At 39.2% G+C, this 20079-nt stretch overlaps 1 protein-coding gene across 1 annotated transcript in view; it reads left to right on the top strand.

The window, feature by feature from the left end:
- Positions 1-20079, top strand: part of LOC134804014 (adenylate cyclase type 6-like) — a 391384-nt gene that overhangs the window by 327931 nt on the left and 43374 nt on the right. Inside the window, exon 12 of the mRNA XM_063776869.1 lies at positions 16047-16139. Coding sequence (XP_063632939.1) covers positions 16047-16139 — 93 coding nt within the window. The remainder of the gene's footprint in view (positions 1-16046; positions 16140-20079) is intronic.

Raw genomic sequence — 20079 nt, 5'->3', positions numbered from 1 at the left:
CACGATAGCGAATGAAATTTACACTAGATGACTAATTTTCATTAAATTTATGGTATCAATCGGTCAGGTTTATCTTTAGGATCATAAGTCTATATGTGACCCTTTGCATTAAAGCAACACAAAAGTCAGAAATGATAGTCAAAGTCCGACAGTCGTACTTCACGCGCGAAACGCCCCTATTAACAAAACGATAAGTGAACGTGACGTCAAGGTCACTGAGAGTCCATTTTGAACTATGGACAAAACAAGAAAATTGTGTTTTTGTCGGTGAAATATTGCGTTAATGTATATAGTTGCTTTACAATCTTTTTTTGGATAAAATGTAAGGAATCGAATGGTAGGTATCCTTACTTATTTCCTTTTTGGAAGTTAAAAAAAACTTAAAATTTTGAAACTTTCAGGTATTTTTGTATTATGTCCATATATTATTTTAATATCCACATTGTGATAAATTGCTCATTTGCTATCAATTTTACTAGATTTTGTTATATTATTTTTATTTTTTATTTGACAGGACCTTTATACTATTGTAAGTACACATATTGTACATATTTATCGGCCCTATCAAGTCCACTTCTAATAGATTTTGTTATATAAAATTCAACATATGTCATCATGCCTATTAACTATGGTACCTTAGGTATTTATTAAATTCAATGTATTATTTTAAGACTGTTTGTTTTCTCAATAAAAAAAAACTGGACAATGCGAGTCGGACTCGCCCACCGAGGGGTCCGCACTTTTTAGTATTTGTTGTTAAAGCTGCAACAGAAACACATCATTGTGAAAATTTCAACTGTCTAGCTATCACGGTTCATGAGATACAGCCTGGTGACAGACAGACGGACAGACGGACAGTGGAGTCTTAGTAATAGGGTCCCGTTTTTACCCTATGGGGACGGAACCCTAATAATACAAAGAATGTATGGATAATTTAGTAAAGAAAATTAATAAAACGCTTTACTAGATCCCCTTCTTATCATGGGCAGGTGGTCAATATTGTTCAATACATATTTAAATATCTCACATTGAATATGATAATTACGGACCCCGGATACTCAATATGCTTTTATTCATATACTTATTCATTGTTAATTTTGCACCTTAAGCGAATAGAAAATAGTCTGCCTGAATCGAACTTTAAGATACTTACGTCAAATATTACGTCTAGATACGATATGGATTAGATATTTGCCAGTGTCAAAAGTGACGTTTCTTCAAACAAAAACATCACTTTTGACTTTAACATATCGTAATCAGATGTTATATCTGACACTTCCGTTTCGAGCGCCATCTTGATAGTCACGCGTCGTGATTAATTCCTTTGTGTTTTACTCATTCACATTGTTTAAAGTGTAATAACTCTAGCTTAATATTTTTCAGTAAACGAATGTGGTAGTGTGCAGTGAATGGAGAATTAATCTTGAAACGCGTATAACCACCATTTTGGAGTCAACGGCCGGTAGTCCACGTGCTACTTGTAAAGTCCAGCTATCGCTTTGCAAGAGCTAATAAAATCACCGTACATTGTCTTGTATAACCGTACAATCTTAATCGTATTACCTTGCTCCTAATACCTTGATACTGGCGAAATAGTCCCACTGGGCTGAAGCCATAATTTTAAAAGAATGAATGATTGAATGAAATATTTGACGTACATATCTTAAAGTTCCAATCGGGCCGAGAGACCTTCAATAATATTTACTCTTCGAACGCCGCAAAAATAATTATGTGACACGCACTTCTGGCTGTACAAATAAGATTGTGTTAGATATTTTTGCGGCCTTTGAAGAATAACATATTATTGCAGGTGACTGTACGTACATTTGCTACTTGTGTCACAGAATAAATAGTGGTACCTTTTTAATATATACCGTACAGAAAGGACGCTTCCTACAAACCCGAAGTTTGACAGCGGTTCAGGGTCGAATCATGCTATCCCTTTCTAATATATGGCACTATCCATTTCGGCTATTTAGGGTTGCTAAAATTCAAGTGATTATCTTATCTGTGGTCGTGCACGCAAAAGGAAGTCAAGTGGTGCCAACCCTAATAATTGCTCGGAGCAATGCTGAGCCGAACGGAGCCGAGTTCGACCGAAGTGAGGAGTGTCTCCCCACTGCTAGCGTTTAGTTTAGTGGCAAATGTATGAACTAGCACGAAACACTGATCAATGTGTTAAGCCCCAAAGTGAAGGCCACCCACACTTATCCCGCCGCCACACTACTGACCTAGTTAAAAAGTGTTTTAACTGATACAGAAACAGTACCCCTACCATGAGTCACTGTCAGTGTCAAAACTGACATATACTCTAACGTCTACGTAATCAACTTTCTAAACATCTCGCTCGTACTAAAATGCGAGTACGAGCGAGATGCATAGAAAATAAGTTACATTCTCGATAGCGTTTATGTCAGTGCCAAACTGGTGGTACTGGTGGTAGCCAGTAGCGACACAGATGCACAACTAATTATGAACAAATTGAAAACTTCCATCCAAAATGTTGCTTCCACAAAATCCTCCCCCGAAACCCTAAAAAAGTGCGTTTAACATCCCTAAATAGCTTGTAAATTGCCAAGTAATGATAGCTTCGTGATGTCGGTCACAAAGGGGGTATATAACGGCCCCTAGAGGCCTATTCGAACGTGCACCTGACATCAAACAAAAAAATTTTTTTTTCATCTTCTAAATAGGAAAAAAATAATGGTACCATTCGATTCCTTACATTTCATTTAAAACAAAATTGTATACCTAGAATATACATAAACGCAATATTTCACCGACAAAATCGCAATTTCCTTGTTTTCCATACCTCAAAACTACTAACTATGTATAATTTCATATAACTTATGTAACGTAATGCTGCATGCACTGTTAACTATTAAGCGTTAAATATTTAAGTAATTTTATGATGTTAGAACTCAAAGTAATAATAACCTTTACCTTGTCAATGCCTCCCGGAGCCTTAAGCTCCAGAGGTGTAAGCTCCGAATAATCAAAGTATGTACCTAATTGTAATAAGTGGTGAACGGTGTTGGTCACACATACTGTATATAGTGTTAAAAATACTTTAGATTTAAGCCTTTCTTGTAGTGACTGTTTGTTTACCTAAATAAATTAAAAAAAAAAAAAAAAAAAAACTGCCTCTAACGTTACATATCATGTTTTTGGCTATGACTATGACATGGTGACGTCACGAAGTATTGCGATTTTGTTAGAAGCGTTTCCTCAGTTTTGTATTGCTTTAAGACAATGGGCCCCATACAGACGTTTGATCCCCAGAAAAAATCGGGCAAGTGCGACTCGGACTCGCGCACGAAGGGTTCCGTACCATAATGCAAAAAACGGCAAATAAAAACGGTCACCCATCCAAGTACTGACCCCGCCCGGAGTTGCTTAACTTCGGTCAAAAATCACGTTTGTTGTATGGGAGCCCCACTTAAATCTTTATTTTCTTTGTTTTTAGTGTTTGTTGTTATAGCGGCAACAGAAATACATCATCTGTGAAAATTTCAACTGTCTAGCTATCAGGGTTCATGAGATACAGCCTGGTGACGGACGGACGGACGGACAGCGGAGTCTTAGTAATAGGGTCCCGTTTTACCCTTTGGGTACGGAACCCTAAAAAATGACAATTACCCTTTTGTAACTACTTACGTATCTTTCTTCAAAAAACTTTGTATGACATTTAAGTCCCTAAATGCGGTCAAGCATACACCTTTAAAATCTGTCCGGCTATTCGAGCCCACGGCGTATACTCGTACTCTGACAAATCTCTACAATTTCAAAACACGAATTCACTTGTTACCCACAAGAGACTCCGGAACTCAATCTAACTTGCTCTAATTGCGTTATCCTGTCCCACTCTAACGTCGTGCTGGTGACAAGGACGATACATCTTGAGTAACCTAGCGACGACAATGTTAGGTCAAGAGGTTATTGTCTTGTTAGGGGCAGTCGCCATCAGATATTATCAGAGCGGCAAAAGTGCTCATAAGTATCTGAACACGCCTTTATTGCAAATGCGTTGTAACGCGTGTTCAGATTTTTTGAGCGCTTTGGCCGCTCTTATATATCTGACTGAGCGACTGGACAAGTCAGTTAAGGTATGTGGTCTCTCAGTGTGATGCAGATTTTGGAATAAATATGTACTTACTCGTACCTACTTGACTGATATTATATGTGGCCATAACATTGTGTCGCTATAAGCAGTCAATATAATAATATCCATCAATATTACATTTATAGTATGTATTTGCGGTATTTTATAAATATAAATAAATAAATATTATAGGATAATTTTACACAGATCGACGTAGTCCCACAGTAAGCTCAATAAGGCTTGTGTTGTGGGTACCTACTAGAAAACGATATATATAATATACACTTATATGTACTTATATACATAGAAAACATCCATAACTCAGGAACAAATATTTGTGATGAACACACAAATAAATGACCTTACCAGGATTCGAACCCGGGACCTCCTGCTTCGTAGGCAGGGTCACTACCGACTAGGCTAGGAGGGATTTTATATTTATATATTTTATTTATTTATGTGCCTAATATATTTATGTAGTTTATAACTTTATAAGTATAGTTTTTAATTCATTCAATACACATTTCTCTGCGCACCAATTGTATGTATCTCTTATGGCCCTATGGTTGACTGGTAGGGAATCATTTGGCATTAAATCCGCCATTTGTATTTATTTATTTTGTGCAATAAATATTATATAAATAAATAAATAAACATCCATCTTTATAGAAGATTGCTGATAATGTTACTTCTAGTAGCAGAGGCTACTTGTGTGTGTTTGTTACTTGTGTTGAGTAACTCAACACAAGTAACAAACTAACCTGTTAAGTCAAGTACTAGCTCTAACTTCTAAGTCGTGCCAGCAACCTACGGCCCGATTCGAACTTTAAGATACGTCAAATATTACATCTAGATACGATATGGATTAGATATGTCAGAACAAAAATGCCGTTTATGTTTTTGTTTGAAAAAGCGTCACTTTTGACGCTGACATAGATTCTGTGCGGTAAGAGAAGTTGTGAAATCTATGGGATCGAATATATTCTACGACTCTTCTCTTTCCGCACAGACTTTATCTAATCCATATCGTGTCTAGACGTAATATTTGACGTATCTTAAAGTTCGAATCGGGACGTTAGCCAATTTAGTGTTTCCTTACGGTTGATGCGATTTTGAGCGTATGTCACGCTAAGCCGTTTATAGGTGCAGGTTTAAGAAAAGGCTTCTGAAATTCCGCCGCATATTGTATGGATGGGGTTAAGGATGATTCACGTTAGACCGGGCCGGGGCCGGACCGGAGCATCCGGAGCTTCGTTTTCTATGGAAAGCACCACGTGATCACCGATCAGCCGTCATAGGAAATGACATGTCGGACGCCTCGGTCACGGCCCGGTCTAGCGTGAGTCATCCTTTAATCTATACAGTTATTAGAGATCTGAATTTTGGCCGAACCGACGTCAAAAATTTCACCCGTCAAACCGGTGTATAATTATTAGTGTCGCTTAACTCCAAACTCGAGTAAATCCATTCGACCCTCTCAGCAAATATCTACCCTATTGTGTTTTCTTAATACCAAAATCGCATAATCTGACAGATGGATTTACCCGAGTTTGACGTAAAGCGACTCATTTGATTCTAAGAAAAAATCGTGAAACGGAGGCGCTTCGGTCAATGGGTTTAGCCGGTCGAAGTATTTAGCAGATGGCGCCAGCGTAGCTTGCCCTGTCGATCCCTAAAATTGTGTCAAATTTTTGTTTTTTTAGTGGAATTTTGTGCCCTGGATGCCGGCCCTTTACGCCAAATCTCATACAAAAAGGGGCAAGCTATGATGGCGCCATCTATGCAAACCTTTGACAGTTGCCAACTCAATTAGGAACAACTAGTCATCGAGTGTATCACAGAAAACCGCCTCGGTTAGTCAGTATGTGTATAAGTAGTAGGTGCTTATATACCATTGACCGGGGTGACTTTCAAATGCAAGGGCGACTTTAAAATTCTAGTTTTTAAGCCATAATATATATTTATGCGAGATTTTTTACAGTAGGTGAATATGAATATATAGTAATCTAACTAGTTACCGGAACATTTTCAGTAAATAATGAATAATGGTAATTCTATGGCCGTTTTAAATCGATCAAAGTAACCCCAAATTCTCCAAAGTCACCCCGGTCTACGGTACTCCTTCTTCTAGGTCGGTCCTTCACTGCTGAGGATCGTGACTTGTTGGACTTGGCTCGTTGGACTTGGTCCTCTAGGCCGTCTTCCGTCCATCTTTCCCATCACCACAAGTCTCTCCAAGTTGTCAGGATCTCTGTGAGCTATGTGACCGAAGTATCACAGTACTAGTTGAAGACAGATGGTGGATAGTCTAGGTTCCTTTTTCAATTTGAGCTGCGCTAATATGGCTACCTACATTAATATTTAGTACTACATATACATTACGTATATACTAGTCAACACGCATTTACTCAATAAACCTAGATATAAGTATAATTCCTATTACTTACCAGTGAAATATTCCAAAACCCTCTTCCTGGGGTGGGTACGGAGCGGAAGAATTCATATTTAAAATTGCATTTTCATTTTATTGAAATTTTCCTTCACCGCGCGTATTATTCTCATCCCGTTCCAGACTGATATTTGTTGTGAAGTTGATAGAAGTATACAATGTAACATTGCTACTACATACTTTACAAGCTAGAAAAATAACACATTTTTACTTATGAGCCACACGAACGGTCCGCCAAGTTGCTATTTCTATTATTTCTGGCGACAGTACCTATCCATTCCTATTTTTAAAATAGGAAATACACATCGGAGCGGTCGAGGCGCTCACAAATTTCTAAACACGCCTCTCTCTATTGTTAAAGCGCTAGAGTGCATGCTCAGATATTTTAGGGCACCTCGGCCGCTCCGATATATTTCATGGTGCACGATACACACCAGAAGCTCCGAGTATCCCAGTATTCAAGTGACAGTGATACCGGCGAAAGTTTTACCGGTCTCAAAGACTTCTTTGACTGGGCTAAACCCCTTTATTGATACAAACCTGGGGGACTTGATTAAAACTGTGAGCCCCTGCCAAAGGGACTACATCTATAATTCAGTGGCTCGCTTAGAGTCTCTTACAATGGTGCTTAAATTAAACATTTACAGAGCTATGCGAATAAGAAGGACTGATATTTAAAATAAACTATATTATTGACCGAAGCGTAGCGAAGGTCTACGTTTTGACTCGGGCATTTTGCTTTTGTATGTCCGGATGTTCTCCTCTACAGGTCACAAATTCTCAACCGATTCTCGTGAAAAAAATTTTTTTTTTAATTTATTTATCATAAAGTTTACAACAATTTTGTAACAAATTATATGTGACCAGATACTATGATGTAATATATTTTTTTGTCGATCCGGTTTTAGGAAATTTAAAAAAATGGCGGTGTTGTGATACCTCGCTCCTAAACAAATAATCGTATCGATATCATAAGAGTTTTTTTTCTTTTTGAGTCATGTTTACAGAGTAAATGGCAAAAAATGCAAAAAAATTGTATTGCTGGTTTAAAAGCGGTATTTAGATACTTATTTAGTTTTAGTTTTTACTCGAGAATAAGTAGCCGAATTTCGTCAGCTCGGCTAATAACTATCATGGCTCATTTTGCAAACATTCGCTTTTTTTGTTTGCACACGGAAGGACCCTGGTTCGATCCCCAGTAATTTTGTATTTTGTATTTCTTTTTACACTTAAATTTCGCATTGCTTTTATTTTGAATAAATTAAAAAATAATTAAATCAATTCTTGTAATTAAATATATTTCGGGGATCTCAGAAACGGCACTAACGATTTCGATGTAATTTGCTATTAGGGGGGTTTTCAAGCGGATCGAAAAATCGATCTAGCTAGGTCGTACCTCTAGGAAAACGCGCATTTTTTAGGTTTTATATGTTTTCCAAGCAAAGCTCGGTCTCCCAGATATTTAAGTTTATATGGAAAACCAGTTGTCCATGTTCTTAACTTGTCTTTGACACAGAAATATTGCATTGAGTGGCTTCGACTCGACATCACAGAAATTAGAAGCGATCATAAGACTTCAGGGAATTTATTAATAATTAACTAACCGTAAAATGGGGTGAGTACGGTTCGCGGGGAGAGTTGGGTTATGAATGGGGAGAGAAGGGGTGAAAGAGGGGTGAGATGGGATTTTAAGGCTACTGCTACAAAAATAAAACATATTCCAATTTAAAATGGAGCTATAGTAATACTCATAATAAGAAAATATCGATCCAACAATCTTCCAAAATCACCTTTGTACGAAAACCCAACTCACCCCAAATACGAGGGACTACGGGGTGAGGTGGGATTTCCTGTTTATCGTCAAAGTTATGAAATGGAACTACCCAAAATAAAATAAAAACTCAAATACAAACGTCCGGAACACTTATTATATACACCATTCAGTTTGCATATGTAAAAATAAAATGTTATCGGGGTTTGAATGTCAGTTTTGCAGCTACTCACCCCATTTTACGGAACCTATGAATTTAATATTTATTACTTATAACCGACTTCTGTACAACAGCGGGCTCAGCACGGTTCCATTTTTATCGACTATCACTATGCGCGTCCCTTTCGCACTTACTTACTTGTTAGAACGTGACAGGCATGGTGACAAGGGATAAAAACGCGACCGTGCTAAGCCGCCAGGACTGAACTGGCCCGCCCATAGCTTTGGTAATACCCAAATTCCCGCTATTCAATTCTGCTCGGTGGTTAGTTAATAAAAGTTTTGATTTACCTGTTAATAATAAATTAAAATTATGGTACCGGTTGTGTACTTAATACTGTAGGCTGTAGTCCTCAAACGGACCAACATTTGTTCAACGACTTTTAAAAATAGCTTATAATTAGATTTTTAGCACACTTTAAAGTTTATTCTAAGACGTAATGTAAGTATTACGAATTTTGTTATGTTCAAAGCGTGACAAAATACGTCAATTACACTGAATACAGCGTACATTGAAGGTAATATTTACCTAAGTATGAAATTAAGAAAGTCTATAGTCTTAATAATTTTATCGGGCATTAAAATCGAAAAAAATACGAAGTGAATAAATAAGAATAAAAATAAGAAATAATATATAAATATAAATAGATATATTGATATTTTTTTTGAAAAAACCTTGTTAACAATAAATATCAATATTCTGTGGCCCCACACTAGGCTATGCCTGTGACGTGGCAGCCGGATTCACAATTCGTAGGCTAAAGGTTAAGAAAAAACTAATCTAATAGGTGATGTAATACTTAAGGAAATTATGAAATTCAAAGAAGGAAAAAAGGTATGAATAAGTTTTTGGCAAAAATTTCATTTTTGGTACAACCTTTTATCGGTGACTGTACTTTTCTTACGACAGACAACTAATACTCATCGAGACAATTCTAAAAACCCCTAACACAATTAGGTTACGTTGTTTCATCACAGAGTTCCTATAGCCACCTCCTATCTCCATCATCAGATCAGCTCGATGGTACCATAATATTGCATTGTCATCCGATTTATACACGCATGCAAAATTTCAGCTCAATCGGAAACCGGGAAGTGGTACAAATTTAACTTGCAAGATTTCATTACACACAGACAGACAGAGGTCAGGTGAAACTAAATAAAAGCTTGTAATAAAAAGGGTGCGTATGTGTGTGTGTGTGCGCGAGAGTGTGTGTAAGGCTACAGACATTGTTATCATGTAAGTGATTAGGTGATGACCTGATGACCTTCAACAGCATCTCGGTTTGATTGTAGTTAACACGCCTGTTGTCTTATTGAAATCCTCTCTACTCTCTTTATGCCTTATCGGGGCGATAGTCGGCGATACCATGCATTAAGGGGCCCACTGATTAACAGTCCGCCGGACGGTATCGGCCTGTCAGTTAGAACAAAAATTTGACAGTTCCTAACAACTGACAGGCCGATACCGTCCGGCGGACTGTTAATCAGTGGGCCCCTTTAGAACTAAATTTTGACAGTTCCGAACAACTGACAGGCCGATACCGTCCGGCGGACTGTTAATCAGTGGGCCCCTTTAGAACTAAATTTTGACAGTTCCGAACAACTGACAGGCCGATACCGTCCGGCGGACTGTTAATCAGTGGGCCCCTTGTTCACTCGACTGCACGACTGAGCCAATTGAGACCCACGTTTAATATAAGATCCTCGATGCATTCCCGCTATAGAATACAAGGAGTCTATTCGATTTAATCTTAATTTGATGTTATTTTGACATTGGTGGTTCGGGATGCGTTTCGCTCGCACCGTTCACCACTAATATTATAGAGTTAGACCAAGAAAAGTCTGCAGAGATTATGACAGCACACGCAGTGCAGGTGTTATTTTAAACGTCAAACTTCTATGAAATTATAACGTATGAATAACACTGGCACTGCGTGTTCTGTCAAAATCTCTGCAGACTTTTCTTGGTCTAACTCTAAATTCGAAAGTACTACCTCTATAAGATTTGGAGAGTTCCCTCGATTCCTCATGGGTCCAATCATCTGAACTAGGTTTTGAAAAAAATGGGGCCAGCCAATCTACAAGTATGTACATTCAATAAAAGCAAAAAAACAAAATATTTTAAAACGGTTGAGAAATGACGGAGTTCTGGGGTAACAAACATTAAAAAAACCGGACAAGTGCGAGTCGGATTCGGCCACCGAGGGCTCCGTACTTTTTAGTATTTTTTTGTTATAGCGGCAACAGAAATACATCATCTGTGAAAATTTCAATCTCAGTTCTCGAGTTACAGCCTGGTGACAGACAGACGGACAGCATAGCCTTAGTAATACGGTCCCGTTTTTACCCTTTGGGTACGGAACCCTAAAAAACATATCTAAACTAGTACAACCGAATTGTGAACCTCTTACCTCCTCCTTTTGCAATTTTGAAGTCGGTTAAAAACAGATAAATTTGGCCAAGGTAGTCCCGGAGAAGCATATAGAAATTTGTTCCGAAAATCATCACTCTATACCTATACAGGCGAAGTCGTAGGCAGAAGCCAGTGCTTTCTTAAGCACCATCAGGCGCTTACCATAAGGAGGGTCGTGTGCTTGTTTTCTATCGACGTTGTATATAAAAGCAGGTGTTAGTCAATGTGATATCATATTGAGAACAATTTTCAAAGTTGTAATGCCGCCCTAGCCTGTACAGACGTCATGCTTTGAGTGTACCGGGGAGGCGGGGAAAATGCCATTCAGTGCATGGCTGTAACCGTAGTGTTGTGAAATGAAATGAAATGAAATTATTTATTTTCAGGCAACTATTGGCCCATAGATAAATACATTAAAACTAGCATACATATTATTACAAAATATATCTTAAAACTAAAAACACACAATTATGGCTGCGATGCAGTTCGCAACCGCGCAGTGTCAGGGAGCCGGCCGCGGAACCGCCGGAACTTGACACCCTTCGGCCAAAACTCCTCCTTGGTGAAGGTCGCTAGATGTTCAGTCGGAACGCTCAGCACAAAAGAATTAAAATTCACACTGTGTCGAGATTCCAACTTCACGACCCTCAGGATGAATACGGACTTGACTCGTACATACTCAGGCAGACTCGAGTATTTATAATAAATAAATAAATAAATATTATAGGACACTTCTTACACAAATTGACTAAGCCCCACGGTAAGCTCAAGAAGGCTTGTGTTGTGGGTACTCAAACAACGATACATACATATAATATACAAATACTTAAATACATAGAAAACAACCATGACTCAGGAACAAATATCTGTATCATCATACAAATAAATGGCTTTACCAGGATTCGAACCCGGGACCATCGGTTTCATAGGCAGGGTCACTATATACCCACTAGGCCAGACCGGTCGTCAAATTTAGGGTCTTCAGGACTCGAATTAGTTTACAGCCGTCATGTTTTTTTTTTATTTATTTGGCTCACAAAACAAGTTACAGACTCTTCTTCCTCGCGTTATCCCGGCATTTTTGCCACGGCTCATGGGAGCCTGCATGGGGTCCGCTTGACAACTTATCCCAAGAATTGACGTAGGCACTAGTTTTTACGAAAGCGACTGCCATCTGACCTTCCAACCCAGAGGGGAAACTAGGCCTTATTGGGATTAGTCCGGTTTCCTCACGATGTTTTCCTTCAACGAAAAGCTAGTGGTAAATATCAAATGATATTTCGTACATAAGTTCCAGACAATTGCAGAAATTACAGTATTAGCATACAGTTCAGATCTAGACTATAAAGACCTCTAAACATGTGCGTGCCATTGACATACATATCTAGGAACTGGCTTTACGGGCAATAATAATGAGGCATGACAGGGGCCAGTACAGCGGTGTGACACCGCTACAACGCGATTGGTAGATGCTGTCGCATCACGCGCGCGATTGGTCGCAACTAGTTGCGTTAGAATGCACGAGTGGCTGGAATTCGTGAGTAACACCGCTGAACTAGTACCATTTTTAGTGCCCGTAAGGCCAGTCCATAGATATATACGTTAATGTTGTGCGCACAGAAAGATAAGAACATTTAATTACAATTAATTTATCGCTAGAGGTGAGGTGAGATGTCACTTCTACGCTAGATTATAGTCAAGGAGGTAAAATAAAATATAATAAACTATTTTCTTTACTGTTAATATCTGGGAGACCGAGCATTGCTCGGAAAACATATAAAAACTCAAAGCTGCGCGTTTTCCCTGAGATAAAACCTAGCTCGATTTATCGCCCCCTAAGACCCCCATTTTATAGATTAAAATTTTTTGAACACTAATATATGTAGAAAATAAAGAAAACTTAGATTCACATTCATATGCCTCTATATTAAATTGTAAGTACTTAGGTAAACTAATGTCATCATTCTAAAAAAAAAATCATTCCAACCTTAATTTGTAAAAATTTATGCAAGAAATAAAAGCCATTTTATTTTTATTTTTTTATTTTATTTTATTAAGACCCCCCATATAGGTAGCAAATTTTATCGAAATCGTTAGAGCCGTTTCCGAAATCCCCGAAATATATAAATAAACAATAATTTGCTCGTTTAAAGGTATTAGATAGATTTAGATAAAACATATAAAATGATTGACGGACTCATTGTTCGGAGGCTCGAGTCTTTACGAGTTGCGCTTAATAAGACTCAATACCTTTATGGAGTACTTAACGGAACCTAAACTCAGTAGGTTTTTAAGCATCGAGTCTCATAAAAAACTTCATACTTCAAATTTAAACTCAAAAGACTCTAGAGTTACTAGAGTTAGACCAAGAAAAGACTGCAGCGATGTTGTTAGCCCACGCTGTGCAAGTGTTATTTTAAACGTCAAACTGCTGTGAAATTATGACGTATAAATAACGGGTCTATATTGTCTCCCAAATAGTTTTAAGTCATAATGTATTATTTGTTCGAATTTTCGTTAGTCATAATTGGTTTTTCTCAGAAACGCGTAACTTTTCAGGATTGCCATAAAACAAACCTAACCTATCTATAGAATAACCTTACGAAAGTCCTGAAAAGTTAACGGTTTCAGTTTTATGACTAACGATAATATGACAAACAATACATTATGACTTAAAACTTTATGGGAAACAAAGGGACCCCATAAATAACACTTGCACTGCGTGGGCTATCAAAATCGCTGCAGACTTTTCTTTGTAACATTACCAACACTAGTACCAACCCTAGCCTGCATGTCGCGTCGCTTTAGAAATGATTAGCACGGGAAGGAGCTGCTTGTGCTTTCCTCACGGTTGGCTGGATTTTAATGTGTATCGTCGACACGCGTCTGCGGTGCACTCATCCCCTACCTACCTACAGGGCAATTCGAACGCGCACATGACACCGAACCGATATTTGTACCATTGGAATCATAGTTTAGCTGTAAATGCTGTGAGGGCTTCCGCTCGCACATTACATGTACGGACAAATATTATTCAAATATCGGTATCGTGTAGGTGCACATTCGAATCGGCCTGCTACTAATTCAAATCAGTATGGTGTACGTACATGTCAAAAACATCGCTCCGCGGAGCTGTTTCCACTGGATCTGAGAGGAGTATAGGTAAATGAAGTATTTCTATTGGTTCATGACAAACATTCCTCGCTACGCATACTCGCTGGAACATATTTCAACTTCGAAATATGTTTACCCGATGTTTCATTTGACCCAACGCGTTATTTTTTTCAAAAACCGTCAAATTTTCCAAACTTGTTTCCTCATCCTATCCTGTAGAAGCCATTGGGTCAGGTTAGATTGGTGACCCCTTTTTTTTTTTTTGTAAAATAGGAGGCAAACGAGCAGACGGATCACCTGGTGGTAAGCGATTACCGCCGCCCATGGACACCCGCAACACCAGAAGAGTTGCAAGCGCGTTGCTGGCCTTTAAGATGGGATAACGCTCTTTTCTTGAAGGTTTGAAGGTCGTATCGGTCCGGAAATGCCGCAGGTCCGGAAATGCCCTTAAAAATTCAACGGTTTTCTGAAAAAACGCGTTCGGTCGCATACTCGGCCAAGTAATTTTTCGAAGTTCCGATAGGTAACCTCGGACATCTCTGGTCGGAACGCAGCTCTACGCCCCCTCTTAACTTCCGTTTCCGCCCGGAAACTGCCATTGATAAGTCCGAGACAGATACTATCTCGATCCGTGTTCGGTTTTTGTCCTGTTGGGCTTCAATTAGCGTGATTAGATCGATTAGCGGGGTTTGTTGCTCGTTGTTTGACGAGTTTACTAACAGCAGGTAGGTACAGATGTAGCGCAAAATTGTTTTCCATCGTATTTTCTCGGAAACGTTCGTGTTTGTCATGCTACTTCAGTCAACCTCAGTACTTTTTGTACCGAGACTGTCTGAAATAGCAAGACACGTTCGTACGTTTCCGTGAAAATATGTATACGATGGAAAAGTAATTATGCACTACATCTGTATCTAGTACGGCTACCACCAGTTTGACACTGTAATATTCGCTAGCGTGTGCATAACTTACTTTGTCGCCTCGCTCGTACTCGCATATTAGTGCGAGCAAGATGTATAGGCGTGATAAAACGGTATCCGTTACTTTTTATCCCACTGAGTTAATAAGGGACAGTTAATACAGTTATTTTATCACCTCCCGGCTTCCTATTTTAATATCTGAATGAACAAAAAATGATGTCCTCCCAGAAGTATCCGTCGACGGCGACATCCTGACAAATTAAAAAGGGGTCTTAACTATTACGCGCATTTTAATATCTAGGAAGGTGATGATGAAATAATAATAATAATAAAAATAATGTGATGCCCGCAAGGCAGCTTGTGGCGAGCTGTTGGGTAACGACCCCACGGACCCGAGTGCTTCCGAGAGTCGGTCAGGGTCTCCGTCTCCGACGTGTCTTCGTCGGTCGGAGTGGACCCCAAGAGGACCCGCAGGACTCTTTGCTCTGGCTTGCCTTCATTGGCCGTCCAGAGAGGGGCCGTTAGAGATAGCTCCAACGGCGGAATATGCGCTCCAGGGGTGAAAGTGAAGGATGCATAAGACGCGAGTTGGCACAGTGGCTGAGCCTGACCCCCCCCCCCCCCCCCCCCCCCCCCTGAGCCGCTTACACCAGTGTTGCTCCTGGCCGTCTTTACGACGACAGTTTCAGGAGCCCATCTAGTCACCGCCTGCCTCGATAACGTGTAGAAGCATTGTTATGGCAGGTGTCCGGACCTCTCAGCAATATCCCATGCAATCTTTTAACTAGCCAAACTTCAACACCATAACAGAACCGGTTACTTCTCCACTGTATTTACGATAGCTCCTATGCCAGCTGGGGCCGATTTACGGGTATCTATTTGTACCCGTGAATGGGTTCTAGCTGGTGTATTACATAACATAAAACTTGTCTTAAAGGGCCTCTGTGCTGGCTTCGGCCCCACGCATGCCTCCCAAAGGTCTGGGACCCCATGGTCCCGAGATTGGGAAGACATAAAAATGTCTAATACTAGTCGTAACGTTCGTCTGTTTGTTGCAGCATTCTGTTCGCTGACATCTGCGGCTTCACCACGCTTTCGGACCAGTGCACCGCCGAGGAGCTAGTGCGGCTGCTTAATGAGCTCTTTGCCAGGTAAGAAAACAGACAAACATACACGGAAAGTGATTATGAAGCATGCGGTAATCGTAGTTGCCCATTAGTCAAGAAGTATTTTCCCCATAATACGATGCCGTACAGAAGCCTAAAGTGCATATGGCCATGGTAAGCGCGCCTTTGTAGTTAAACATGGTGGCCTAAGATACTTTAGTGTGCCGCTATCAGAATTATTTCATAAACGGTAGTTTTATTATTTTATTACAGTTTATTATCGCAAATAATGAATCTCAAGCAGTTTTATCTCTTACGACACCGACGTTATTTGAAGGGTGAGTCGTCATACTAAATGTATGGGAGGGTTTGAATGAATGAATGGATGAATGAATGAATGTATTTATTGTATGTATGTACTGTATTTCTGCTTTTATTTAAAAAAAAGTTATTAATGTAATTTTACTCATTGGGTAACGCACTTTCGACATCAATTTGAAGTTTTCTGTGGGCGCAGCACGGTTCCATTTTTATCGTTTATCACTATGCGCGTCCCTTTCGCACTTACGTACTTGTTAGAACGTGACAGGCATGGTGACAAGAGATAAAAACGCGACCGTGCTACGCCGCCTAATATCTGTTATATTTACGGAATTATCGCCTGGCTACACTTAAGGATTACACCCAGTATACATAGAAAACATCCATGACATCAGTAACAAATATTTGTGATAAACACACAAATAAATGACAGGATTCGAACCAGGCAGAGGCAGGGTCACTACCGACTAGGCTAGGAGGCCGTTAAACAATTTGTCATTGCAAATGTCATGCCTCATGCCTGAGTTAGCTTGATTCGTTTCGACAGGTATATATGTCGTACAATAGTATATGTATAAGTATTTATATGGGTTGTCTGGAAGAGATCGCTCTTTAGCGATAAGAACACCTATTGTTTACCTCTGCTGGTGTTTCTGTTTTCTTTTGTATTGGTTTCGTTTATTGAGGTGCAATAAAGAGTATATTTGTATTGTATTGTTGTATGTATATTATATGTACATATATATATATAGAGCATTTTTACAAACTTATTTAATTTTATCTTTATTTTACATGTATCTGCAAAAAGAGTCAGTAGGGTGACCCACTAAGCTTTTTACATCATGTTAGCCTATTTTGTAATTTTGTTCTGCACCGTGTATGCAAAATATTTTCACAGCGTACGAGACTGCAAAATAGATGCACATTTTGCATTTCTCATTATACTTGGATTTACTGGAGGGCTCCAGTTGCGAGCAAATTAACTTGGACATTGACTGAGTGCCGTGCAAGTCGTGGCAAATAAAGTGGGTACGAAGTGGGGAAAATCTTGGCATCTATGCGCAAATTATATGATTAAATAATATCTGGGAGACCGAGCTTTGCTCGGAAAACATAAAAACTCAAAAATGCGCGTTTTCCCAGAGATAACCTAGCTAGATCGATTTTTCGCCACCGAAAACCCCCATATGGCAAATTTCATCGAATTCGTTAGAGCCGTTTCCGTGATGGCCGAAATATATGTATAAATAAATAAATACATATGTATACAAGAATTTCTCGTTTAAAGGTGTAAGATAAAACGGGTAATTAATTAATATATTCATTCACACTTGGAGGCTGTCCTTTCCTCCTACGTCATGCTACCATCATCCGATGTCCAGACCCCCCCCCCCCCCTAATTTGAAATGACGTAATTTATGAATAGCCCCTTGACATTGTGTGGACCATAGTCAGAAACAAAAAAAATTTTTTTTTTAATCGACTCAACCAGTTACAATGAACACAAAAATCCCTCCTTAATATTATAAAAGCGAAAGTAACTCTGTACTGTCTGTGATTTAATTGTTTTAATTGAATTTAAATGAAATTTAGTATGGAGATGGTTTAAGGTCCGGAAAAGTTCATAGAATAGTTTTTATCAAGCATCATCATTCCACACAAGCGCTAGTGGCCTAGCGGTAAGAACGTGCGACTTGCAATCCGGATGTCGCTGGTTCAAACCCGGCTCGCACCAATGAGTTTTTCGGAACTTATGTACGAAATATCATTTGATATTTACCAGTCGCATTTAGGTGAAGGAAAACATCGTGAGGAAACCGGACTAATCCCAATAAGGCCTAGTTTATCCTCTGGGTTGGAAGGTCAGATGGCAGTCGCTTTCGTAAAAACTGCCTACGCCAATTCTTGGGATTCGTTGCCAAGCGGACCCCAGGCTCCCAAAATGCCGGGATAACGCGAGGAATATGATGATCATTCCACGCAGAGGAAGTCGCAGGCAGAACCATACATTTCATTCGATAACGTGACGTGACGTACGCGTTTGCGTCAAGTGTCATTTTGTATGGGATTTGAAGTTTCCAAAACGTCCCGCTTGGCGCGCTGTTCAAAATCCCATACAAAAATAGACATATCTCAAACGCGAACGGTCGTCACGTTATCTAATGAAAGGACCATGGGCAACTTTGTATGGAGCCTGGACCCAACGCCAACAGGAATGTGAGTAAGGTCATTGGATAGGTATTTCTATGTACTTCATTTTGTTCTATGGGCACCAAGCGGAATTCCATTGCAGAACTGAGATATTGGTATTTTAGCCAAAACGTTGTCACCCTTATTACCTAGGCAATAGAGTCCAAGTAAGTAAATTAATTGCTGCAGGGTAGATGTTCGCGCACCGCCGGGCGAGCACACCGAATTATTTGCCGCGCTCGCCCGGCGGTGGACTCTATGGCCTAGGTAATAAGGGTGACGACATTTTGACTAAAATACCAATATCTCAGTTCTGCAATGGAATTCCGCTTGGCGCTCATAGAACGAAATGAAGTACAGAGAAATACCTATCTAATAACCTAACTCTCAACTCTGTTGGTTTTGGGCCCATTTTGACGCATAGTCCTTTCACAGGGTTCAGTGAGCGAGAAGTTTATACACCGGAAAATTAAGTAGGTACTTACAGATCAACATCAGATATATCGGACCAGCCAAGGTGCTCGCAAATATTTGAGCAGCCCTCTATTGTCAAGGCGTTAGAGTGCGTGCTCAGATATTTTTGAGCACCTCGGCCGCTCCGATATATCTGACGGCGACTGTACACGAGAATTTTGTTTTCTGGATTTCTTCCTGTAAGGGGGTACAACTTAGGTTTGTAATTGAGTAGGTACTCTAGGAGGTACTAACTGGGGGGGGGGGGACTGGGGAGAGTGGGGAGAGGCACTTTAACGGCTTTAACGAAATTGCGGGGCTGCGGGCAGCATCTAGTAGGTATTTTTTTTTTTTATGTTTATTTTTAATTTTAATTTTTATATGATAATATTATTATTTTAATAATTTTAATTTTAATATTTTGTATGGGTTTATTTTTTGCCTGAAATAAATTTGATTGATTGATTGATTGATTGATTGATTGATTGATTGAAAATTTAATCAAATTAGTAATCTTGAGGATTATTTCTAGAGACTTCATCGATTCGAATCCTGATTTTTTAAATGTAGCTCGGAAAAAAATGAAGAACATAGGTCTAAAACGCACTTTAAAAATGTGTAACAATTTATGCACAAACGCAAAAAACTTGAAAATTGTTTCTAAAATGCTTATTATAATATTTTTGAGAGAACTCGTCGATTACTTTTTTTAATAAAACTTACAACAGATTAAAATTTAAAAACCATGATAACCGCGGTGTCGAGCACGCACAGCCATCGCGGTCACGCTTGCGCTCAGTGAGAGTGAGAGAAGAACACGAACCTACGGGGCCGTAATAGGGTGGATCAAAAAACCTTTTTTTTTATTCCGACGGCGCACCCTTTTATTTCCAAGGTTTGTAACTTTATACTACAAGGACGTGTTCAACTACATTTAAATTTTATATGTTGTACGAAATTTAAAAAAATAGGTAAGTATCTATAAGTTTTTACTTTTTAGATTTTTATTTAAGTGTCTGTT

Source organism: Cydia splendana, chromosome Z, assembly GCF_910591565.1.
Source record: "Cydia splendana chromosome Z, ilCydSple1.2, whole genome shotgun sequence".
Classification (NCBI taxonomy): Eukaryota; Metazoa; Arthropoda; class Insecta; order Lepidoptera; family Tortricidae; genus Cydia; species Cydia splendana.
The sequence above is the reverse complement of the archived record's forward strand: the minus strand, read 5'-3'. Positions and strand labels throughout refer to the sequence as shown.